Source organism: Pomacea canaliculata, linkage group LG3, assembly GCF_003073045.1.
Source record: "Pomacea canaliculata isolate SZHN2017 linkage group LG3, ASM307304v1, whole genome shotgun sequence".
Classification (NCBI taxonomy): domain Eukaryota; kingdom Metazoa; phylum Mollusca; class Gastropoda; order Architaenioglossa; family Ampullariidae; genus Pomacea; species Pomacea canaliculata.
The window spans coordinates 7663449-7690706 of NC_037592.1; the positions used below are offsets into that span (position 1 = coordinate 7663449).

Below are 27258 nucleotides of genomic sequence, written 5' to 3' on the forward strand. Positions count from 1 at the left end.
TTCAGGCTTATTATACATTCTTGTCCCCTCCTCCCTTTCTCTCATCTCGTTTCCTCTTACCACCACCTCCATCACCACCATCATCACCACCATCATCACCACCATCCACTCACGTACGCGCATATGCAAGTGGTTTGTTGTCGTTTTGCAGTGACTGAACCTGGGGTTAGGTGCCCAGACACGCTAGCTGGCTGTGCTAAATTGCTAATATTTTATAATTAAGAATTTTAGGTGACAGCCAGGGTTAACAAGCAGTTATCCTGTCTGCGCATCCGGCACTCAGAAAAGTTTTACACGATGTGACAATTTGTCAAGGAGAAGGGGAAGGATTGGGGAGAAAGAGAGACGGAGATTTTTTTCGTCATTTTTTTCTAAATACTGGCCTTTTTTTACCATCATGTGTACATATGTTCACACATACTACCATGCACTCTGTAGAGGACTTATTTACGATTATTGTTTACATGTACACGATTTTGTTATAGCTTTTCTTCCAACATTGAATAAGTATTACGATTGACAACAACTCCTTTCAACTTCGTAGTTTTTATACTGTACATTGTGTCCCATCGTCTCGAATGAGTGCATAAACGAAGCAAACAAAAACAAACTATAATCACACAAACAATAAATGAATACATCAAATATAGAAATCAAGTTTCATCCCGTGAAAGTAAGATTAGCACAGCTTTGCAGATGTTGGGTAAGCATCCTAACTCCCCATCGCCACGCTACCCTCTCTGTTATCTGATGAGGGAATCTGAGGAGCTGAGGACAGGCTGGCCAGGCGATCACGGGACTGGCGCCGAGGTGATGTGTCCTGAGGAGACAGAATATACGAACTGTTTTAAATCACATTCACAAGAGATATATATATAGAGAGAGTAAAATTATTCAGTAATATTTAATCCCAATTCCTTTGTTTATTTTGAATCTCAGTTTTTTTTCCTGTCACATAAACAAGCAGACAGTTTTTTTAAACCCTACCCTCTCCATCACTTAACTGGTCTATAAACAACATTTTTTCTATCCACAGTATTCATTGACAGAATCTGTCGGAGGGTCGTTTCCAAAATTATTTTGCAACGGTCGTCTAGTGTCACCCCGTGGTAACCCTGACAATGTGCTTAAAGTGTTCAAGCTTGAAAACCGGACTGACAGACGATGATGGCAGATGATGACATCAGACGATGACGATGATCCACATTGGAGGGCCGTACAAACGTCTGTCATCATCGCGCAACAGAGAGGATAACTCTAGTTGCAAGAAGAGATGCCTCTTTGAAGTTTATTGCAAGAGACCCTGGAAAGTGCTAGAATGAGGCAGGAAGAAAAGAAGGATAGGACTACATAATAAGCAGGAGGAAGTGTAAAAGAAAAAAGAAAGGAAAAAGCAATTTTTTGAGTTTTTTCTTGCAGGATTGAGACAAGGCAGGGGAGAAAACTCTGTTGGAAGTTGATGTGAAGGCACTTTTAAGCTCTAGATGTCTAGAGAATGATGCTTTTAAAAGATGGAGAAGGAGGTGAGGGTTTCGGAGAAGGTGGGAAGAAGATGTGGATTTATATTAAGAAACAGCTTCAGTGAAATATTATTTTGTTAGCCGTTAGTCGTTGGTGACACGGCTGATGGCATCCTCGCATCGATGCATGTTACCTGCCCCAGGTGGACAACTTGCGTATATACATTTCTGTTTGTGTGTGTGTGTTCTCTTCTTCACAGGCTTTAAAAATAAAAAAAAAAGGCTTTGTGAGTTGGCGTCTGACCTGAGCCCCACGCCTGAAGGCAAAGACTGACAAATGACAGGTTTTCCGCACTGCCTCCAGTCACTGAGTTCTCTCCCTTGTCTTCTCAGCGCCATCTGGTCTGGCGGTCTTCTCGTTTGTACAAGTCTGCCAGCTTAAAAAGAAATTAGAAATGTGCGACCACTCTGTAAGAAGGGTGGGTCAGCGAATGACCTAAGGGCGAGGAGACGAAAGAAAAAAACTAACTTTTTAGGTTCATGAAGGGGAAGTTTACCACGTCTCCTCTTACAGATGCTGGCAGGGGACTGGTGTCTCCTAGATCATGTGTAGTGATGAATGTGGACCGTTGATGGATTGGAAGATTTTTTTTTTTAGTCGTGACTGTTTCTACTTAATAGTTTAAAATCGACGAACTCAGTGTCCAGTGATTTTAAGTTTAAATTTGTTTTTAATATGCTGAGGAATTGTTTTAAAGCCTGGACGTCTGCCATTGCAAACTGCTGAGCATCACCGCCGACAGAGCTACTACCAGAGCGTTGCAGCTCTTCTGGCAGTCGTCTGTTTGGTGGCTACCCTAAACTCATCCTCCCCTCCTCTTCCACAAATCGGACTACTGCCTTTTCGTCACAAATTAGAGCATCGCCATCAACTTCTCTTCCATAAATTAGACCACCACCATCTTCTCCCCCACAGATTGGCTTACCACCACCTTCACCTCGACATCCACTTTTTCCTCTTATTTATTTATTCTTTTGAAATGGAAATTTCCATCAAGTATTTCAACATATCTCAATTAGGAATAAAGTAGACGCTACTTCTGGGTATTTTTGTAGGGTGGAGGGTATGGGTCAATTTTGTCTTTGAAAATACAGTTTCATTCTCATTAAAATGATTACAACACTCTTAATGCTTTAGTTTCTACTATGCTTGTAATTAGAACTTAGTGGTCAAAGGTCACGACCATTCTGTATGACCAAAAAGAGAAGAGTGTGACAGCGTCTCTAAGAGAGATGTCACGAAGAACATGGCAAGAACGGATTGAACCCTACCCTTCCACGTGACAGCTCCGGCAGCCAATTGTCATTCGTGTATGAAAGGACGGCGAGTCTTGGGAGGTTGGTATTAGGGGGGAAGGGAGGGGAATATAGAGGGAATACGTGAAGCCAAAGCTACCTGTTTATTCTCGTATACAAGGTGGATTCACCCAGTGCACTGGAGCGCGCCGACCTGACCCGTTTCAACGGATGTTACCGATCTCGCGGCGCCCGGGTACAGATCTTGCTTCATTCCACCCGCTTGAAAGGCAAACCTTTCTTTTATATTTTCTCCCCTCCTTCCACCCGAACCACTCACCTTCCTTTTCGGTATCTGAAGCACGGCTACGCTCGCTTTCAGGCAGGAAGCCCGCTGCTGGTATTGAATACTTGGGGACCGCTGGAAGGAAACGCACCTTTACACCTCCATGTCTGCTCGGCTGACACTCTTCGCCACTCCCTCACTCCCTCGCCTTCGACGACACTCTTCCGCAGTGTCTCCTCCACGCGAGCGACGAGTCCGCTCTTTGATCCGACATCTTCAATGTCTTGATTTTTTGTTTTGTATTTTTTTGATCCTCAGCCACAGTATAGTATTTCTCTCTGCCTCTTCCTCTTTGCTCCTACTCCATCCCAAGATTTTCCTGGGCTACAAAGGATGGGAATGAAAGAAAAAAAAAGAAAACAGTCGATGGCTCATCTGACATACATACCCCATACCCCGCAAGACACTCAAAAATGACAATTCTATTAGAAATGAAAGGGAAAACGGTCGTTTGCTTCGTCCTGGACCTTGTTATTCTAGAACTTTGTATCAAACTACAGAACGCTGCCTTTGATATACGAAATGTTCGGGATTTTGTAGTTTTGAGACAGCCGACTATTTTTATGTGCATCCGGATAAATTGAGTCTAGAACCTGCAATGTGGAGGGGGAGCAGAAGGTTTATCGTGAAAGTTATCTTTTCTGTTTAAATTTCGTTTCGTTGCTGTGATCATGATGCTTGACGACAGGGGTTTGAGTGACATGAAAATAAACACTCAGAATCTTGACTTTCAACATTATGCGAAATTAAAAAAAAAAGCATCATGACGTTATTATTGTCACACAAAAAAATGCATGACAGCAAAAATAAATGAGACGGGAACAAATTTTGAGCGAAGAAATAACGTAAGAACAAATGAAAGAACATGAAACAATTCTTCTGCCTTTTCTCTTCTTCTTTTTAATGGTATGTTGGACGGGTGATGTAGGAGAGGAATGGACTGGGATGAGAGGTGGTGGGGTAGACGAAGAGAGGGGCAGTCGCTGAAGGTGGCGGAGGAGAAGAATGTGGATGTTTCAAGGTCTGACGTTTGTCATTTCTCTTGCTCTTTCCCTTGTTGGACGGCCGCGCGGCGCGTCAGGCCATACAGACCCTCGTCTGACGCTCGAGATTATAGGACCCCTGTCATCTGTCATCTTTACACGCACGTACGCTTGCACAAACACGCGCCCGCACATGCAAACACACACAGGTAAAGGCTTCTCTAGCCTCGTGGCCACAGGGGCAATGAATGGACGTAGTTCCCCCGTGTCTAACGTTTTCCTCCCGCCGATTTTTACCATCCCTGATAAATCTGGTGTCCATGTTTGCTACCCAGCAACTTTCTGCTCCACACTGGAGGTCTGATTCTTGATAGATACATAGATAGGAAGCACTTACCTCATCAGCTATGTTTGTCCTAGTGTTGGTGGGTAAGCAAGGATGGCGGAGGGAAGAGGGCGGCGGAGGCTGGTGGAAGGTATGTTGCACTACTGTATATGTGTATGTGTTCTTGGATTGGTCTGCGACAGATAAAAGTGCTTGGTTCAGATGAAAATTAGAGGATGGAGAGAAGGATGAGTCTCGAAAGAATTAGGAATCAGTAGGAGTGGAATCGAGAGGGATTGTTAATATCTGTGTTCGTGGTTCGTTCTATGATATTTTTTCTACTGTGATCGTGTCGGTGACAGCCATACTCTACTGGAAAGTGTGTGTGTGAGAGAGAGAGAATGTGTGAGCGTATGTCTACATGTGTGTTGAATATATTCGATTTGAATAAAGTATATTGTTTTAAATGATTTGTATGTCAGCATACTGGTTGATGGTTTGTCAAGGAAAGAGAATTGAGAGGAGAGAGAACATCATATCAAAGCAAGCGAACGTGAGCGAGAGAGAGAGAGGGAGTGACAATCCAAAGTCGAGAATGAAAAAAAGTCAGTGACACTGTCACTCGGTCGCTGTCACTTCGACCACCGCTGTCTATCACTTAGTCGCGCGCCAAAACGACAGCGGCATCCAACCAATCAGAATCCCCCGATCCCCCGAAACCCAACCTACCAACCCTTGTCACCCCCTCCTGACGGATGCTTACCTTCCCCCAGCTTTCTCGCCTTCCCGATTCCCTTCCAACCTCCTCCCCTTTCCCCACCTCAACCTCCACATCCCCACCACCACCACCGCTGCTGCCGCTCGACCTCGGTTGTAGGCTGGAGGTTGGAGCAGAACACGAAGATAGTCGCCGGGTCGTCAGACACACGTGTAGTGGATGTGTGTGAGCGTCAGACGCTGGTAGTGTGGGGAAAGGTGTGTCAGCCCTCGTCATGTGGCTGCAGGCTGCTGTGTGACCGGGCCAGCATCGCAGCACGGCACGGTGCGGCTGCTTGCAGCACGACGCATGCCGCCGGCCCCCGGTGCTTGCCTACATGCCGTCAGATCGAAGATGTCTTCACGCGTAGCCGTCACTAACATGGATGGCCCCGACCACAACACCACCACCACCATCACCAACCCCACCACCACCAGTCTCGGCGGCCCGACGCTAGTCCAAACAGTCCAGCAAGGGAAGTTTGTCGTCGCTGGCAATTTTTCTTTGTCGCGAAGAGCGATGAAAATGGAGCGATGAAGTGTGGCAGCAGTCGTGGATGTTGTGTTTGTGACGACGTCAGACAGGCTGGACTGTTACATCGTAGGTCACGGTGCGTACTAGTTATTCCCCTTTTGATTCGCTTCAGCCAGAGAAGACAAGAAACATGTTTTCGCCTGTGGTCTTCCGGTGTTCGGCTCCGTGTCGTGGAGTTTTCACTCGAGTAGTTTAAACATGCTGTTGATTATTTTATTTATTTGTTTATTTTTGTTGAGGGTTGGTTTTGTCGCAATAATACTGCAATGTCGTCCTCGAGAAAGTATTTTCTACCTGCTCCAACAGCGAGTGCCACTTAGGCCGATACTTCACCTGTCTTTTATTTTTCCCTTCAGGTCTGTCGTTCACTCGTTCACCTTTGTTGATCGGAATATAACATGCGCGTTCACGTGTTTGTGTGTGTGTGTGTGTGTGTTTTGTATGTTTGTTTTGTTTCTTTCTGTGTTCAGGCCTACCCGTTATCTTTCTAGGAAATGTTGTGGTTAATAAAGCACATGATTGATTATTTGTGTAGTAATTATGCAATCCCATGTTTTGCTCCAGAGAAACATAATGTCATTTTTATATTGAGTTCCAGGTTTTAAAATACTGTTAATGTAGAGGTTTTATGGCTTCACCACAAATATTTTTTAAAGCATCTTAATTTCAGAATCTTGATATTAGGCGCTAAATTTGAAGAAACACTTTTGCAACAAACACTGATGCCTTAAATAAAAAAAAATACTCAACAAAAATAAATACTCACTGCATTTTACTATAAAATAGAGAAGTCGAGAGAAAATTCAGGGCAAAATTTTAATTGTGTTTTTAAAAGGTTATTTTTATTATTTGTTTGTTTATTTATTTTACAATGTCAGCCACAAATATAGATGAAGAATTCGAGACAACAGAAAGCGCTATAGTCCTCCTCCTCCTCCTCCTCCTCCTCCTCCTCCTCCTCATCATCATCATCATCATCATCATCATCTCATCATCATCATCATCATCATCATCATCATCATCATCATCATCCCCACCACCACCTCTTCGAGCAAAACGTTTTCAAATGAAACTATCTTGGTTAGCAAATGTTTATTATTTTTCTCGTCTTCTTATTTTCTTCAGGTAGAACCAGTGTTATGTTGTACCAACCATTGTACTGTTGAACCAACAGAATTATTTTTTTTTATGTTGGTGCTGGTTTTTGTTTACATCACTAGATGTTTACTCTTAGTAGTAATAACCTTTCAGATATCCTCTCAGGTTTGTTGGGTTTTTAAATTATTTTTTTTTACAAGTTTCTATTCTGTGGAGTATTTATGACCAGGCTTCTCTCTTTCTTTCCTTGCGTGCTGTTCCCCTTCTCTCAGTAGCAGACAGTGCCAGCAATAAGCCCCAGCACCATTGTCACTGACACAAACAACCAATGTCAGCAGCTTTGGAATTGTTGACACGTCAGACTAGAAGTAATATCAGCGACTATGTCTCGCCCTCAGATGGAATTTTCATCCAAGGGTCTGGTCTGTAAACATCACAGCCTTTGCTCAACGAATTAAATCTGAATGTCATTCTGTGAGTGTCACATACTAGAAACTGGACTGAGGGTGGGAGGGTTGTGGAAGGGAGGAGGAGAGGCAAACAGATACTGTTATTATAGTGCTATCAAATATACAAACCCTGGACAAGTTTTGGGTGCCAGTTCCTTACCAGAGGTGTTTTTTAATACTTCTCTTAAGATCATTTTCTCCTGATTGTCCATGGAATGCTAAATTTAAATGAGTTGGACCATTGACACTGAAATTTATATGAAAGTCAGAAAATTCAGGATTTGATAAAAATCAGGCCCTGTGTTGCTGGTGTGTGTGTGTGTGTGTCTATAGGGCCCACACAACGGATTGTTCAAAATCAAATATATCTGCATACATAGTTTGGAGAGACTGTGAACATTAATTAAGTTTTCAATATTAGTTTGCCGATGCACTTATCTGCCATCACTACTCCCTCTGGTAAAAAAAAAACAACAACTTTCCTACAACTGGTTACACTGAGACTTCACATTGTGCACCCGTGCTCCGATGCTTAAAAAAACATTTTTGTTACACACGAGTGACGTCAGAGTCACATGACTTTTTCCAGCATCGCTGGTCCAATGTCTATGCGCGATGATGCGGAGCTTCAATCACAGGCACGGTGCCATGTTGTGTCAACATGAGTTGCGATGAATACACACAATAAAAAACATGACACGAAATGATTTGTGACAGCAATCTGTAGCACCGTTTGACATTTGACCCCGGATGCTGTTGCAGCTGTTTGCAATTTTACAAAAAAGGTTTCTTGTTATGCACAATAATTGTTTTGTTCCCTCTGTCATCCTCAGGTCGGTCCGGGTTTAACCGTTGCCGGGAAAATGATTTCCAAAGGCTCTTAGAAACAATAATTTCTTTGCGCCCTGGATGGCAGAAGAATAAGTTCTTACATTTACAAATTATCCAAACTTTATTTACATCGAAATTTCATAAAACACATTACATCAAATTTTTGTGGGTTTTAAACTTACTTTCTGATATGGACAACTGAGATAATTTCAGAATAAATTAGTATTTGAATATTGTCATGTAGAAATAGAATTTTTACTGACAATGTTTTTACTTTGTATCTTTGAACAGTTACTTCCAGATTTCTAGTAATCAGTCTAATGTCTCATGTCCTCTCTGAGAGACGACTAAATGAGTCCTGTACGGAAAAAAAGGAGCAACGGCCAGCCAAACTGATCGGAGGGACGAGAACCCTGGCCCAGAGAGGTTCGAAGCGGCATCGCCGACAGTCATCGCCGCTGAAAAGTGTTTAGACTTTGGAACAACTCATCGCTGCTGTCGTCAGTGAGCCAGCTGTCAGAGTGTGATAGTCTGTTCTCTTGACCAGGAAATATATTTTGTGCCCAGAAGTCTGGACTGTGCGGTGTCACTGGACCAGGGGAGGACAAACACACATAAACATATATACATACACACAAACAAACAAAAATAAACATTGTGTGACTGTGTCTTCTTCACATGTTCGTACGTCACGGTACGACAATGCTGTAACGCTGCGAACGTCACTTCAAAGAGAAAAAAGTATTTTCTTCTGTGACGTGTTGTGTTTCCGTCTGGAATTGTACACCTGTCAAGGACCCGCCGTGCTGCGCCCCCTCGCCATGCCTGCCAAAGGTAAGTCACTTTTCCTCAATTTTATGATCGGAGTTCTTCGTCTGTCTTAGCTTTCCTTCGCGCTGTTTACACAAAAAAAAAATTATCATTATTACATATCACACAGATAAACTATTGAATAAAAAAATTATATTACAATAATATTATAACAATAATATAAATTATAACATTAGGTTCCTTCTCTCTCTTTCTCACGTACATATATTTTTTTACACGCGCGCGTGTATGCACACACACTCACACATAAACAAGATAACAGTTGAAATTGCATTTTTTTAATCTAGAGAATTCTATCATTTTCCTTGCTATTTGCTGTTGGTCAATATTGTTTTTCCTTCATTGCATAAATTTTTGTTTCCGGAAGATTTACATTTTTCTGATTTTTTTCCCAGAGTGTAATATTACAAAAATAATGTTGTATGAATTTCCTTTTATTTTAAAGTTTATTTATAAAATTTAAACATTTGTAAAGTTATAAACTTATAATGATATAAAATATTTAATAATTTGCTTTATTGCATTTTAAAGAAATTGCTCAAAATAAATTGTAATTTTAAGGATATCAACAGTTTCAACAAACTGATCCATTAAAAAAAATCACATGGACAATAACTTCAATTTTTGTAATCGTTTAATTTTATTTTTAACATAATGTTTTAGAGTTATGCGCTCAAGCTACAGCGACATAATGTTTTTTTTTTTTGGCATTGGAAACAAACAGATTAAACTGTTGTTGTGTGATCCCTGCTTGCCTTAAATTAAGTATCTACTAGACTAATTTTCAAAAAAAAAAATTCCAGATTTTAATTATAATTCTATCGCCATTTTCGAAAAAAAAAAAAATTACAAGTTTTAATATTTTATTTTTTGTTAGAAAAGAAAAGCTCAAATTCACCAGCTTGGTATTTAAATTAATTTCACAGGGTCATTATGTTCAAAATAATACTTGCATTGAGATATTGCGCGTAAAATTTATTGTTTTGCTAAATATTTTCTACCTTAGATGAACCAGAGACAGATATCACTTTTTTTTTTTTGGAACAACATATTGTCATGTGTGTATTTTCTTACTAGATGATTCTCTCCCCTCCAATAATAACAGCAAAATTTATTATTATTATTGCGCTTGGAGATAAACGAGACACTCTCAAATAAAATTATTTGAACCCATTAAAAAATAATAAACATCTATAATTTCCCACAGAGGAAAGTTGTGAAAATAATTTCTGTCTGTAAAATGGAAACTGGACTATCACAGCTGGACAATGGAATATCCATCAGTGTTAAGGTAACTTCTGGGAGTGTATTAAGGATGCTCCCATTAGCACCAGGAGGTACTGAGATGGTTGTTTCTTTCTTTCTTCTTTTCCCCCCCCCCCTTTTTTTTTTTTTTTTTTGCCCAGGAGTCTGCCAACTGTTTTGTTCTTGCCAAGGTGCTGGGAGCTGCTGACGGGGTTTCCGTTGTCAAGCAGCCATGTTTGCTTCGCTTCTTGATTTTAATAACAAACTAATCCGGACGTTCGGACACAAAGCTGCGTTTTTGCACAATTTTGATGTCAATTACTGACTCCTGGGGCCTGGCCTCGTCAACATGGACGCCGCATAATTTGGCAGTTTATTTCATATCACACACCTCCTACAGCAATGACTTTGTCTGTCCGACATGTCTGCCTGACTTGTCTGTCTACTTCTGCCAGCTGCCTGCCGACCTGTCTGTCTACCCTTTGCATGAGTGTGAATTCTTGTGGAGGAAAAATTCCAAAGTAATAATTAGCATAGTTTCTTCATACCAACTTTCCCACTCACTCATTCACGCACGCGCGCGGACACACACACAAACACACATACACACACTCGCGCACGCGCTTACGTCAACACATACCTCGTTCTGTCCGGACCTCACTTTGGGCCCAAACCGCCCCTCGTCAGTGATGGAGTGATAAGGCTAATGACTGCGGTCATTGTCATGGGTGCTGATGGGGCATGATGCAGTGTCGCCGTTGTTGCTGATGGATCGTACAACATCCTTTGAGTCGTTAGAATAAATGGCTCCTGCGCAGGATAACATCGGCTAGAATCAGTTTTCCATTTAAACCGCAGCTCTCAGTTTTGTTGCTGTCCTGAAAAAACTTTGCTGTTTGCCGGGCCCGAGTGAGCTGCAGTCACTGCACTCCACTTTCTCTCCCTCTTCCTGTCTATACTTCTCTTTCCGCTTATTTTTGTTCTCAAGGAAAGAGCTTTTGCGCGGCCAATGTCGCATTTTTCGAAACGACATTCTCCATTGAATGAAACAAAAAATCATGCATATTTTAGTGCGCACAAAACCATTGTGGTGAGCTCCCGAAGAAAAGTCATTAACTGAAGAAAGGTGTAGAATGAATTTAGAAAAAAAAAATGGTCGGTTTGTTTGTTTTCATTTTGCGTTCGATTTTGTTTTAGTTTCCTCAGAGAAGTAAATATTGAATGGATATTTCACTTTATGTGATTAAATGTATTTTTGTGGATCCATTGTTAGCAGGAAAAGAAAATTAAAGGGAGTATTTATCACTGTCTCAGGGTAAAATAGTCTTGGCACGTTGTGCCAATCACAAGTGTTGAGCCTGAGGGGGAGGTGGAAGGAAATGGAGGAAAAAGAAGCAGCTAGATAAAGAAGGGAAGGAAGAAAGAAAAGAAAAAATAGAAGAAGAGTTGGAATTAAGAGGTGGAAGTAGGGTTGAGATCGCAAAGCTGAAGCTGTCATGGTACCCGTGTTGCTGTATAATTATTAATGTACGACTGTATACAACAATAAAAGCAGCTTTTATTTTTCTTCGTGTGTCCAGCTTTTCTCTGGGATGGAGAGTGGACAGATGAGGTTTAAAAATTGAAAGGAGAGAAGAGGGCATTCCTTGCGATTCTGTATTTAGTAGACCAATGAGAATTCTGGAGAGATTGACTAGTGTCTTATCTCTTCTTGACAAAATGTAAATAAATGTTTCTACTGAGTCGACAGACCGTGAAACACGCACAGGCGAGCAAGACCAGTCTAGTAGTCACGTGCGCATGCGTTTTCGTAGTCTCATGGATCTTTCTTTCATCATCATCATCATCATCATCATCATCATCATCATCATCATCATCATCATGTTCTTGTTTTTGTTGGTCGGTCCAGTGGCGCAACAGTTAGTGCCCATGACCAATTCAGCGAGGATTGACTGTCCTGGGTTCAGATCTCGTCTCGGGCAAGCTATTCTTTCTCTGCAAGTGGTATCTGTTTACAGGGCTGGCTGCTCTCCGTTAACATTGTTTTCATCTTTCCTTTTTTTTAGTTTGAAAGAACCAATCATCCAGGATGCATTTAGTTTCTCCTGTGACTTCTACATGAGGTTCGACTTGTCCCTCGGATAGTGGACTTGAAGTGCCGTGCGCAAACAACGCGATTTCCAATGACTCTATCGGTTATGGACAGTTAGTTGATCGCAAGACTTATGTTGGGTTGATAATGTCAGGTCTGTCCCAGCATTCCACGTGATCATAAGCGGGACAACCGCTGGGGTAGGGGCTCGGGTGTGATTCAGCAAGCACTATGACCGCCTCAGTCTTGTCCCTACCTGCCAGGTGAGACTATCAGTGCTCGGCAATGCGGGTTTCCTAGCGTCATCTGGAGGTAAGTGAGGTGTAAAGGTCACGCTTGGTTGACATCGCCTGGCAGAGCAGTCCAACCGTCGTTGTTGCTGTTTCCGCTGGGAATATCATGCAGCGAGCGGGACTGACGCGTCTGTTCATGGCTCTGCTGATGACAGCCAACTGAAAATAAAACTGCTTCTGCTGTTGTTGATGTTATGTTCACCTCTACTCACATGTCTGGTACAAGCAAAGTTTATATCCAGCACAAAAGTAGAAAGGAAGTGGTACAGTGGCTCCAGCAGCAGCACCTGCCAGTGGGATCAAGATGGAGGATTACTGAGAACTGGAAAACCATCGCTACCCCTCCCGGTCTCCCGATGCCACTTTACCCACCTGCTCAATTCCCAAACAGGCATCCAGACAGACATCTCGGACACCTCCATGTGGCAGCTGAGTGACGTGGAAGGAGTGACATGCTGAACAGCAGTGGGAAGCTTCCAGTGACGTAGGACAGAGCTAAGCTGCATGAAAGGTCGTAACATACTTCCATACATAAAAACGCTCGTAAACTGTAGATGGCGAACCGACCATGCAACGGAAAGGCAGTAAGTCGAATCATGGGAACATTATTGTCGTAGACCTTTCCGTTGAATCCAGTTAGTGCTACTCTACGTCAGACACGACCTATGGAATCTACATGCCTAGATCTGGTTTACGTCACGGTGCCGTAGAGTCGACGTTCTCAGTGATAATCTACGTCAGACCTGCGTGTGATTGTGCACGGCACGGTGACGTGGAGTCGACGTTCTTAGTGATAATCTACGTCAGACCTGCCCGTCATTGTCTACTGCACTTTGACGTGGAATCTACGTGCTTCACATCTGTGACACTAATCTACGTGCTTAGCCTACACGATCGACGTCACAGCTACGGTGTTTGTCGACTGACTGACCGACCGACCGACTGCCGCAGTTTCTCTGGAAAGGAACGACGAGGAAAGAGCAAAAGGAAGATGACTTACTGGACTCGGCGAAGAACTCGGAGGACGCCGGGCCTGGGCTTCGTCGAGGACCAAGACGACTGTCGATGATTGCTGGCGAGGACAGCGACGAGGAAGAGAAGAAGGAGGAAGAGGAGGAAAAGGGATGGCGAGGGACGGAGACAAGCCGATGTCAGTAAACAAGGCGGCGGGATTGGCGAGTGCCAGCCGGCAGAGGCCGAGCGCCGAGGCTGGGACGAGCGATAGCGGCCACTTAAACGTTAATTTGACAGGCCCAGATTCGCCGCCGCCACCGAAGCCAGGCTCATGCATTTGCATCGCCTGGCCTGTTAAGTCCCTTGTAATTATTGGCAAATCTTCAATATAATGAAGCCAGAGACACGGCCACCGTTTATGGCTGACCTTCCGAGGCCGACCGCCAAGCCATCGTGTGCGTGCGCGCGCGTGCGTGCGTGTTGGGTGATGGTTAAAACTTTGTGATGTCAACCGACACCTTTGGAAGAAATACACTAGAAATATTATTTCGGTCCAGACGAGTTGGAAAAGGTGTGAAAAAATTATGACTTTATATTATGATATTAAATTATGGCGTCACATGTAACGCACACGTCACCAATGTTGTCGCAGGGCCGGGCTGCATGAGCAGTCACAACCCTTTTTTTTCTTCTCTCGATCAGAAGTAAATATTTCTTATTTACAATAAATAATTCTGTTACCTAGATTCTTCTCGTCCATTTTTTAATCAGACAGAAAATGTTTTGGACGGTTTATACTAAATGCAACGGTTTCGGCAAAGGAAAAGTGAGGGTGACGGTAGAGTCGGAGGGAGGTATGACGAAAACACCCATAAGCCCACTATCAGCAATGAAGCGGCGTGGCAGTTGCGGCCAGATCGTGGAGATCTAGGGTAGGGAGGGAGAGAGAAGGGGGAGGGCGGTGGCCTGTGTCTGCATGCAAAAAGCGAATCATCAGGGAAAGTCTGGAGTCTCGCCAAGCCCTTGCATCAGTTGCCATGTGTTGTCCAGCAGCCTTCTTGGCCCACAGTTTGCCCCAGTCCTTGTTTTAATGGACACACAAACACAAACGCAAACATAACACAAACATAAACACAAACACAAACACAAACACAAACACACAAACACACACACGTGGATTCTCCTCCTCATTTTCTGTCCTACTTTGGTTGATGAGCTCCACTCAGTGGACACGGTGTTCGACGAGAACGCTGCCCATTACTCACATCAACACATCGGAGCAATTCTCTCTCATTCACATTCACATGGCCGATCGTTTGTCACGGATATGTTGTGTTCTAAGAGGACAACAAATGGCGCCTATTGATCGAATGATACGGTCCTGCCTGCAACCGCTGCACCCGGTCTGCTCCGTCTGGGCCTGGGCTGGGAGCATGGCCGCCTGTCATGCTCGGGTGGCCGTATCTCTTTCTTTCTGGACTAAATCTTCATTATTGCCTTGTCTTTCTTTTGGCCTCTGCGCAAAAGGTTTTATACAAATCAAAGATAAAACTATACTGAAGAAGCTTTTTTGGATGGGTACCTGATTTTTGACGGGGTAGCTAGAGGTGACCAAATGGCTTTTCTTTCACATGCCGTGTCCTGGGCACGGTAAACCACTCACTGCTCTTTAAAACTTCACCTTTTCACCTTAAGACTCATTCTGCAGTGATTTAAATGACAGTTTAACGAGATGATGTACAGAGCACTGCGCGCATCTGTCCATAAAATATTTTTTGTTTATTTTTTAATTATTTTAAATCACAAAAATAATTAATAAATGACTAAATGGAAAGGAAGAGAATATATTTTCTTTTGTAAGGCATCATATGCTAACATTAAAACAATCTTTCCACTTCAATCCTTTGCCACTCGTCTGCTAACATTAACCCATTCTTTCCACTTCCATCTTTGGATGTGAGAGTCATCATTTGCTGACATGAACCCAGTCTTTCCACTCTCTACCCTCGCTATTGCCAGCATCCCCTAAGCGAAATAGCTAAATCGACTCCCGTCCCATCAACATCACATGCCTTCACGTGCCCTACAATCGTCTGGTCATCAGACAGACTGAACGTTTCATACGGCTTCTGTCCCTCACCTTTGACCTTACGAGAGCAGCAGTGGTCAAGTACTCGATTGTCGACGAGGATTTGGATATCGGCGTCCGCCAAACACAGCACCGTCTGCAACTCCTCGAGTCCTTTACAGATGTAGAGAGTGGTGTTCATCCTCCATCCCCTTCTCTCCAGCGGTCGAGTCGCCTTCAAACGTTCCTCCCAGGATTTGCATCAAAGCTTCCGAGGAATCGATGTGAACTGATGACCTTTCGATGATTATTGTTTTCTTTGTCAAAGCGCGGAGTTTTTGAAAAATGCATTTTAGTTATTTTAGTTAATCTATTTTAATTAATTTTTTTAAATTTTCAATTCAAGAGTTGGACATTGTGCTGGTGATCGACGGGATTGGTAGGGGTGAGAGTTCACGCGCGCGCACGGGTAAAGCAAGTGTGTGTGTGTGATTTGTGTGCTTCTGAGACACAGAAAAATTCAAATAAGCAGACAAATCACACACACAAAACAACAACAACAACAACAACAGCAACATCAACAACAAACCCTGACTAGGGCGAGCAAGACGACTTTAGCAAGGGCCAATACCTTTAGCAGACTGCAATAAATGTTGTTTCGGGGCCGCGAACCTTTTTTTGATAAATTATTACTACTTTTACATCGCTCTCGCAGCAGAGGTGATGGTGGTGATCGGCCTGGTGGACGCGAAAACAGAATAGGCCGCGCTGATGCTTAAAGTGCTATCAATCACACCTTTTTCTGACTCCTCCTGCAAGAGCTGGACCAGGGGAGGAGGCAGGGGATGGGAGAGAGGGAATATAATACTCGATGGATCGATGGTCGACCAGTAGCTCGCAGCGCCGCCGTGAAGGGAGATCACTGAGCGACGTAGGCTGACATTAGAACATTAGGATGAGGAGGGTAGCTACAGCCGCTCATACATCCCCTCCCACACGTACGGTGGCGACACACACTCCACGACAGGAGAAAATAAATATTTGGTGCCACAAGCTGACAAACAGGGTGAAGTCATGATTATACTTTTCGCCGTCTTTCTATCTTTTTTTTTCCTCTGTAATTTCTCCTTTATTTCATTTTTCTATTTGATTTCATTTTTGTTCATATTGCTCACTCGTTATATCTTTTCAAGATATAAATTATTTTACTATCAGCTTCAATAACGGTCTTAAAAATTTTAATTTATTTCACAAACCATTATTAGTTACACAATCAAAAGTCTGCAAAAAACTTTTATTTTTCTCATAAATGTTATAAATAAACGTGGTTGTGTCCTGAAATATCTTTCTATGAAATCAGTTCTAAGAACCACATTTTTCTCTCCGATCTGAATTTGCTGGTCTGACCAGAGAGATAATGTTTCAGAACAGACAAGAAAAATCGAAGTTAAAGGCTTGGCTGTGAAAAAGCAATAATTGTGTTTAGGGGGACCATCCCGGTCAAGCACTTAGTCGCCAGATATAGCCTGAAGGATGGAGGAAAGTACCTGGAAGCATTGTAATAACCTGTTGCTATTGATCAAGCAACTCAACTAATTGCATTTTGTGATGTTCAGACATGCACAGCTCATCACAGACAGGAAGAAGTTTTGAAAACAGACATTAGTGGGAGGATGGTCGAAGGTGTGCTGAGAGCTCGTCAAAGCGATGAGGATTAGCTGTCTGGGTTCAGATCTCGTCTTGAGGCACGCTGTTCTTTTTCTGCGTGAGGCATCTGTTTCCATGATACTGGCTCGGTGTAAAACACTCATTAAATCCACAAAGAAATATCTCAAAGCTAAACGAGATTGAAGCAGACAAAAAAAAAGTAAAAGAATTGTTTGTATCTAGGAGTTCTGATCCCAGACTTTTGGGAACAGTGACTGTTTATCAAGGTTATACCTATGGATGTTGGAACGATAAAAAGCGAAGAATTTTTTTGATGACACCTTGCATCCTTATTATCATAACACCTGCTTTCTTTGTTTTAAATTAATAATTTCAATCGCAACAATGTAACCTGGAAGAACAAAAATAGACAACCGGAAAAGTAAAGTGTATCCACAAGAAGTTATGAAAGAACATTTTTGTACTTCCCCTGTTTATTATTTTGTCAGGGATAAGTTTTGTTTTTCCGTCTTTCTGTATTTTTTTTTCATTTTTATTAAACCAATACTGGATCGTGGAGAATGTTTTGCTCAGAGATGGCATGAAGCACAGAACTGAGGCCTCTGCTGGTCTCACAAGTTTCTCTGTCTCGCATTTTCTGTTCGCATCATCTGCAGTTTTCCTCCCTTCCCAAACAAAATAATATTATTTCTGGCCATCTGGGTAAAATTATCTGGGACTTACATAATAGGCTAGTGTTCATGTAAGCATCACACAAACATTTCTAGCTGACTATATGATCTTTGGTAAAGATGAGGTGAAGAAGGATGAACACCGTAAATGAACAAATGAACTTTCTGCCTCGACAAACTGATTACAAACATCTTCAGAGGAAAGCTTGAATTGTCATTGGAAAGTTGCCAGAATGGTTTGAATGCGTTGCTTTCAATAAATCTTGTCTTAGAGACAATAAAATATTAATTATCTTGCATTTGAAGTGTGTTATCTTCTTCTTGAAAAGAATTTCACCTGAAATCATTATTTCAAGCAAGACTATCTCAACAGGTCTTCTTAACCGAACACTGACCATGTGACTATATCAAGAAAATTGTGACTATATCTGGAAATAGGCAAATTTTTATATTTCCTACTCGACAGAATTTTTAATGTGTTAGACATAATCACATATTCGACAAAATAAAAAGATTTTAGTCGTTGTTATGTAACTTAAAAAAATTCTCTGAGTATAACAAGAAGACAAAACCACATTTTCTGCTGTTTGGCTGAAAAAATAGTTACTGAGCATGTAACTTCGCATTCCAAGCTTGATATAAGGCTAAAGGGCGTCTGGGGTCAAGAAGAACACCGTGCTTTGCAGTTACTGCCCGGAGTCATGGCGGCAGAAAGGAAGGACGGGATTGGCTGGAAGGAAGAGAGTGGTGGACACTGGGACGGTATGTCGGTGATAAGCACAGTCAAGCCAGACATGCGGACAGATAGGAATCGACCTACAGGGGGGACTGTACAGTAGACATTGTTGACATGTGAACAAAATTGTCAGCAGTCTTCTGCCTCAGGTCATCGTTGATGATATCCTCTGAACTTTTGAGTACAAGGCCCCCTTCACTGACGAAAGCTTTGGGCAAGTCTGTAAAATAGTTTCACAGAGAAACTTCAGATAAGACAGCAAAGATGTATCGTAACACAATTATATCGAAGTTTCGGACAATTAGTTTTTTAAAAGTATTGTTGAAGTATTTTCAAACGGAAGCTTCGGGCGATTCAGCGGTGAGTATTGAAGGTTTCCGAGAGCGTCATATTTGGAAATTTTTGAGAGGAAAAAAAACCACCATACAGGGTTTTCAATAAAGCTCTGGCATATTCTTATTACTGCATGATATTTAAGTGATGACAGAAGTTGGAAAAGTATGTAGGGGGAGTAATGGTAAGAGCATCAACCCCAAAACAACCCTCCACCATTCCGTCAGACAGTTAATTGAAAAACAGAAAACAAGGACACGCAAGAGAATAAGTAGTAAAAAAAGGAAGAGTAAAGTCTGATATGAAACATCTTCACCAAACACATCCACCAGCAGAAGGATTCTCTAGATGAGCAACTTATCGCTGAGATAGGAGAAGTGATGGAAACACATACCGGCAAACAGCTAAAAGAGACAAAAATATTTAAGCACGATTCCAAAGGAAGAATGTGTACATGGCGCGTATGTGCATGGTTTGCATATACAATTATTTCTCTCCCTCCTTCCCTCACCACAAGATCCGCCACAACCACCACTTCCCACACCCATCATCTACGAAATGACGCCTACGATGTAAATTTGTCATCGTCCCGCAGACAGGACGACATCGGAGCAGAAACAAGCAATGTCTGGGCGAAGGTTAAGCCCGCAAGCGATGATTGTCAGTTCAGCTCAAGGTCTTATTAAAATAAAACAGCATCATCAGCAGCAGAAGCAACAACAGCAGCAACAGCAGCATGGTCCCCCCTGTGCTCCTCAGTGACGTGACAGCTTCTCGCTGCGGTCGCAGGTAACGTCACGGCCTGTTTGTAGGTGACAAATGCTGGTCTTACCAACCAAGATGCCATCTTCCTTGTCTTTGTTGTAGTTATTTATTATCGGCTTAAAACGAGATCAACCAACGTTTCCCGACAAGGCCGGCAGCTGGCTTAAGAGAGTTTTTGTATTCTTGTTGTTCCTGCCTCTTTATTTTAAAAGACATCCTGGTCCTCAGGTACAAGTCCTCCACCCCACACGACAGGGAACACCATTGAGTCCTCACTTCTTTTTTCATACTTGGTTTTACCTGGTTGTTGGCAGGCGGGTTGACAGTGGTGCATGGCTGACATTAGTGTGTCGTTGGCTTCCTGGTTCACAGTGCTGGCATGATGCCTGCATCTTTCTCTCCTACAACATGCCGCAGACAGCATCTTCTCCTCGCCATAAATGACAGTATCAGCACAGTCTACTGACAACTGTAACAACAATAAAGAGGGGATTCCTTTTTGTGGAGTTCTTCTCAATGTCACCACCACCAACACCACCACCACCACCACCACCACACCACCACCACCACCACCACACCACCACCACCACCACCACCACGTATTGCTCCTCACTAACCCTTTCTATTAGAGGTCCTCCATAAAAGGACAAGCCGTTATCTCCAGGTTTAATTCAACCTCCCTAGCAATAGTTCCCTTTAAATATTAAGATTGTCTGCAGTAATTTCCATGGCAACAGGCAACCGGTTTAATCGCCATCGATTCCCAGGCTGGTCGCGAACTGCCTCCTGACGTCACACTCACGTGACGCCAGAAGCTTTGTCCAATAGACGATGTACATTGATATTCAAGCGAAGTGCTGAAGATCTGGAGATACTCCCTTCGAAATGAGTGGAGCACGACCTTCCAAGTTTTAATCCTTAAAATGTCTGACGAAGCATAGGAAAAAAAAAAGAAAGACGAAAAAAAAAAATAAATAAATAAATATTAGTCAAGTTTCATTGCAAGAAAAGGACCAGTGGCCCACCTCTGGGTTACATGGTCACATACATTCTGGAATTTAGTTCGAGTTTTTTATTTTTCAATCAATAGTCTTTTCGAACATTACCACACGAATTCGAAGAGAAATCAAAGATGTCGGTTGTTCAGTCGGCTAGAAGACGTCTTCCGCCATTTGTCTGCGAAGGTATGTCGGTCAGTCGCCATGGAGACACTGCCGGCCAGATCGGATGTGCAGTCATTAGCTCGCTAAGCAGTTTCTGTCTTCACCACGGCTGAAAGCAGACGACAGGCAAGACCACCTTATCAGCCCACGAGGTCCACCGAGTGCCTGAGGACAACTGCCGTCGTCAGCAGACTTGGCGCTTAAGAGGAATGAGCTCGCCTCAGGCGGAACCATCCTTGTCGCATCCCTGTGTCGCCATCGGGTGTGACAGGTGTCTGTTAGTGTAACCTGGACCAGGAACTTACCTGCAAAATTCTAAACTGAGTGGAGGCCATATTCGTACGAAAACGAGACTGCAGACTTTGTCCATTCTTTAATCTGATTTTTTTTTCATCTTTCTTTCCCCATCTAATTTTTGGGGAAGAACACTAGCAAATATCTTAATCTGTACAAAGTTTTCAGATATCCTTAAGAAAATCTTTTTTTTAAAATATTGCGTGAACAAGATGCTTGAGTATGGATTCCGTAGTTTAGAGACAATTAGAACGGAGGTCAAAGGAGGGAACATCCACATCCTAAGAGGCTTCCAACATTGACCTCAGCAGCCGTCTGCTGAGACTGGAGGAGGATGTTGACAGGAAATTCATTCCGATTCTGATCCCATCCAAACGTGGACGCATTCGATCTTCTCGCTGATCTCACCTACAACCAAACCCCACCACAAAATTCCGAACAGAGTAAAAAAATATTTACTTTACATGCACTTAACCCGAAAGTAACCTCTCCTTATTCTCCAAACCACGAGACTTTTCTCTTCCTTCCGTCAGTGCAGCTACAACGTGTGCTTCTTGCCCTCTCCTCCCATCCACTCCGCTCCCCGAACCCCACCCCATTAGCTTGTTCAGCAGCGAGTTGGCCAGAGGTTCTGTTAGAGATGTTTGTTTTTCTTGTTCGAAAGTCGCAGTCGGTGTTTGTTTCTTTCCGTTTGCTTTACCGTGTAGGATTCCCCCAAACTACCAGCGCCATCTTTGTCGGAAGCACCGCATGAACTTCTCAGTCGTCTGACAGTGTATCTCTCAGACAGCTCGTGCTGCCAGCACCAATCACTCTTGATCTGATCATTTACCTTGAAATAATTCTCTGTTTCATCCATGCATGAACCTGAAATGTCCCTTCTGTTCTTCTTCCTCAGAACTCTATTCCTCGCTCTTTATATCTCTCACACCCTTTCCCTCTCTCTCTCTCTCACTCTTCACAGAGGTGGATAGATGCTGACGACTGTTGCTGAAAATATAAAAGATCCAAGAGATGAGTTGCAGCTATCGAGGTGTAAAAGCGAGGGCTGGTGCCGGTGCAGGCCAAACAATGGCGACGCCCTGGGTTGGAGTTCAAGTCGAGGGCAGGGAAGAAGTCAAACGCCGAGCGGCGCATGGCTGGACACAACACAACACACACACCTGAGAAACGAGACAAGCTTACCTGTAGGTGGCACATACCTGCCATAGTCGCACGTTGCTCGTTAGGGATTTGTTGGCCAGATAAGGTGACAGATGACTAGGCAACAAGGACTCCAGCGCAGGACAGGGGGGAACAGTGTAGGCGGTTGTGAGGGAACATCTCTGGTAACTACTCCACCATTACAGCTGTTATCCTTTCTTTCCATTCGCGTCTTTTTGGTAGGTTTATTCTTAGCATCGTGCATATTCATAAATATTTTACTGTCTACAACACTGACGTCACGGTTGTACTTGGATACGCTTACGTTGTCAAGGCCTCAGATAATGGGAGACGATATATTAATAAGGGATGTCTGTTGACAAATGTGGTGTTGTGGCTTTTTCGTCTCTTTATGTGTATGGCGATGTTTATCTCGAGAACAAGAAGAATGTATGCACTCAGAATTTAGGGATAACTACATTGTCTTGTGGTTTACCTAGTCATCAAAAAAAAAAAAATATATATATATCCACCTCACTAGACCTTTAAGGGTGAACTGGATATTTGAATATCAAGAAACAAGGACAGTTTGTAAATCACGACCGTTAAAACTGTAGCACCCAACACCTCATCTCGCAGCCTTCAGGTGTTCGCTCCGTCATTTATATACTCACCTGGCAACATGGCGGCATGTCTGTCTAGGAGGTTCTCGCAGGAAGCAATTGTTACAGTGGCGTGTCAAGTTTGAATGATAAGGGGCTGAGAGAGAGAGAGGAGAGAGAATGGATGTACAATGTACAAGATGGGGTGGGGTGGGATGGGTCAAGATGCAGGAGGTGGGTAACGGAACGAAAGAATGATGGAAGGACGACACAAGCGGATTTATGCCGAGAAACAAGTGCGCGAAGGACAGAGGGGGAAGGAAGATGGGAGGAAGGTGGGAGGAAGGTGAGGTGTTAGTTTGGGAGCAGGAGGCTGGAGGCAGGATGGGTGAGTGGGTGGACGTGGCGAAGGGCGTAGATGGGAGTCAGGAACAGCCAAGACGTGTCACCGTGTTACGCTCTATCATGCAACTGGACAAGCTGGTCGATCTCTCTGTCTCCTCCACTAACTGTAAGTCCTTGGGATGATGGCTACACGGTGCATTCTGCTCACTCACCTCTCGGGCGCCAAGCGAAGCGCTGCATGAAGAGAAAGAGATATATACATAATTGTGAGGAGTTCCTTACAGAAGCTTGGCTGAGGCAACGACTGCAGCGCCATGTGTCTTTTGTTTTAATTATCTCCATGTGCTGTCGTCTGCTACTCTGAGGTCCGATGTTTTCACTTATTTATCATTTTGTATTTTGCTTATTGAGTAGTGTTTACTACTTTCATTATTGCTGAACCAAATAATGACTTTTTCCTCTTCGCAAAAATTTCTTGATAATTTTCCGACATCAGGTTTGTAAAATGCATCAATACGTTTTAATTATCACATAAGTACTACTCTAAGGTTCTAGCTCATGCATCTCCAAAGATTTTCTCAGCAAATATTTGTCGTAAGTTTTTATGCTTCCATAGATAAATATTCGGTTTTGTGGCTACACGTGTTGATGTAAGCCAATCAAAGGCCGAATTGAAGAGCCTTAAGACGCAGATGATTAAAGTGTTTAGTTGGATCTCGTGTTGTTTGAGATTTCATCTGATTTGTTATTTATAATGTCGTCGCAGACGAGGAAGCTAGTCCAGGAGACCACACGGCCACCGCCAGCAACAGTCCTGACGCCGCCAACAGCAGCAGCAACTCTTCCAAAAAACAAGCCCGGAAACGAGGTGAGCTTTGTCACGTGGTCTTGTGTAAGTGTCGTTGTGTGTGTAACACAGTTTCTTCTTGTAGGAGCTGGCTTTGCCATGAACATTATCTTTTAAATTTTAGGTTAATATTCCTCTGCTTGAACTCCGTCAGATCTGTAAACATATTTACAGTTTTTCCCGGAGGACATTTTTAAGAGGCTGATAAAACTTCATATTCTTCGTATTATTAGAAACCCACCCCCTACATGCCTCCCATACCCTCTCCCATTAAAAACAAAAATCTGGTTAATTTTTTTCCCTTCTGTTTGGTATTTTTGTATCCTTTACCAGACTCCTGACTTTCGTTAGAAATCATCCCTTACAGACCCGAGTAGTTTCTTACAAAAAAGTTAAGAGCTGTGAAAGAGCGTTTGTAGCTCATCCATCCATAAGGCTGGCCTATAGGACCCACTCACTAAATTTACGAGCACTCTCGTATCTCATAAGGAGAGAATGACACTCATACAAATCTTCCCCGGTTCGTGGCCTTCAGCTTCACGTCTCTCACTCGACACATCTGCGCGAGCGGCATACAATATTGATGCTGATTTTTTTAAGTGTTGTTATTGTTGTTATTATTTACGACCTCGCAGAAATTGACAGCTGCTTTCTAAACACACACACAGACATATCGAGGAAACATGAAAAACGTCCGTCATAAACAACCAGCGGCCATTGCTTCGCGAAACATGTCTGCGAAACAAGCGTCACTTTCACCGGCGGCTAACGATGTCAGTTTCAAACGCCGTCAGTTTCACGAGCCAGATGATGTCACTTTCACACGGCCTGGCTCACCGCAAAGCCAACATGGCGGCGGCCACAGCATTGTAGCCATGCCAGCGCGCACAAAGCCACCCTGACAGCGCTTTTAACTTCTCTCACGTGCAGTCGCGTGCACGCACGCGCGAGCGAGAGGTCGGCACGCACACACGTCAAGAAGCTGGTGGCCAGGAGACGGTGGCCGGGGTGAGGACGAGGCGCTGTCCTCTTGATGCTTGTTTGACAGCGCGTAAACATGACATGGACCCTGTGAGAGACAGAGATGGTGCTGGGGGGATGGTGGGTGGGCGAGCAGGGGGAGGGGAGGAGGATGTTCAGATTTATGAGAATCGATCTAATGGCGAGAAAAAAAGATTAGAAGAACGAGGGGAGGACTTCACATGTTGATGACACGTAATTTCATCATCACTGCATCGTCCTGGAGTCCGAATGCATGGCGCCAGACCGCCAGCAGGGTTGGGTATCAACAATTTGTCTCTAAGACACATCGACCTGTTTAGCTATATACGACCTTCGTGGTCATACTCAGATAAAAGGAAATCACAAGAAAGTATTTTTAATCGCTGTATTCGTGCATTCCGAGAAATATCAAAATAAACACAGAATGACGGCATGTAGAACAAATCAAAATAGTTTTATACGAAATTCATCTTAAGACAGACAGTATTTATAAATTTGTTATTTATTTATATCAGCACAAGAAAACCACTTGCCTCTTGTAGAGAGTCCCCCAGTGACAGTTCAATTGCTTTTTGGTGAATTTTCCTCAACTACAATGTTTTTCACTCTTTCATTTTCTACTCCTGTCTTTTAAAAATTAACTTCTCGCCCATACACTGACAAACACATAAAACAAACAAATAAACATAAAAACAACTGCATGAGGAATATTTCTTGTTACATCTTTGAGACATATTTTACCTTTCATTTGGTAATAAGTTGTCTTCAAATACACAAAATCTATCGACATATATATTTCCAAGTGCATACATACATATCATTATACAAGTACCTTCGTATAAACATAACTGCAAGCAAACAATGAAGTCAAGGGTTATTATCCATATATATATTTTTCATATTATTAGTTGGCATTAAGTAATATTAACTTTAAACATTTTTTAAAAAAGTTCATTCACGGTTAATTTTACCAATACTTTTTATCAATGTGTGTACTTCCACCAGACACTGTCTCTTTCAACCCCCTTCACCCTGATTCTCAAACTATGTAAAAAATAATAATGGTAATAATAATAAAGTCTGAAAATGATTCTGCGGGCTCCCTGGTCACCACACGCCTGCAATGCCTGCATGGTTGAAGGTGTCCGGTGGTAATAAAGGGTCTGGCAGTCAGCCCACTCCCTGTTCGCAATCTTCTTGTATTGGTTCTTTGAGAAGGCTTTAATTGTCTAGCGGCTGGGTGCAGAAGAGCTAAATGTTCCTCGGATTCTTGGCCGCCAGAGTCTGATTCCACTCTCACTCTGTGGGCAGGGGTCTTTTTTGTCCATGGGGAAGGATGAGGTCCTTAATTTAAGTCCTTCCCGTACGGCGCAATTAGTCAAACTCCTGGCTCTATCGGAAAGGTATTAGACTGTGATTAAAGCTGGATCTTCATCTCATGGACAAGCAGATCAAAAGAGTCAGGCACGCAGCCGACAAGACGACGGAATCAGGGGGGTTGGAGGGTAGGAGGCTGTCCAGGACCAGATCCTCTGTCAGTGGGGTGAGTGGGGTGGAAGTCAGAAAGATCAAGTTGTGGCAAAAAGTACCACCATAAAAATAACGACTTGGTTTTGTTTATGGTGAAACCTGCGGACATGCGTAAAAAAGTCTCAACCTATTGTAAAACCACAGCCTTTATTTTTCTCCTGGACTTAATGCCAACCGGGCTTTTTCTTTTACTTCTTGATGGAACTTTTTGTTTTCAGACATTCTCAGCCCTTGCTGAAGTACTAACCGCGGCTATATAGTTGTTTAAACTGTCTCTGAACATCAGTTCTAAAACTTGTCAGTACATTCTAAAAGATCAACCAGTCTTTCAAACACACAACACGGTCACAATACTTTAAATATTTACAACAAAACGGTTGTTTGTACTGTAAACCACTCGAGACTATACTTGGTAATTAAAAACTTATCGGTAATAAAAGATACTAATGCAATGTCTCGAAATTTTTATTTTTTGAGAAATAACTGATCAACATCCCACTACCTCTCTAACCACCCCTCTCCCACCCCTCAAAAAAAAAAAAAAAAAAAAAAAAAGCTTGGCTTAACGAAGTGTTAGGAAGAGCTGAGGGCTCATTA

The 27258-nt window shown here is 42.9% G+C and overlaps 1 protein-coding gene across 2 annotated transcripts in view; it reads left to right on the forward strand.

Moving 5' to 3' along the window:
• LOC112559942 (paired box protein Pax-6-like) overlaps positions 1-27258 on the forward strand; it is an 80135-nt gene that overhangs the window by 13056 nt on the left and 39821 nt on the right. Inside the window, exons 1-3 of one of the 2 annotated variants that reach the window (XM_025231456.1) lie at positions 4951-5777; positions 8421-8913; positions 24049-24150. In XM_025231456.1, coding sequence (XP_025087241.1) covers positions 8901-8913; positions 24049-24150 — 115 coding nt within the window. In that variant the 5' untranslated portion in view covers positions 4951-5777; positions 8421-8900. Of the gene's footprint in view, positions 1-4950; positions 5778-8420; positions 8914-24048; positions 24151-27258 lie in introns of those variants that run through there. The other variant, XM_025231455.1, reaches the window with a different exon arrangement.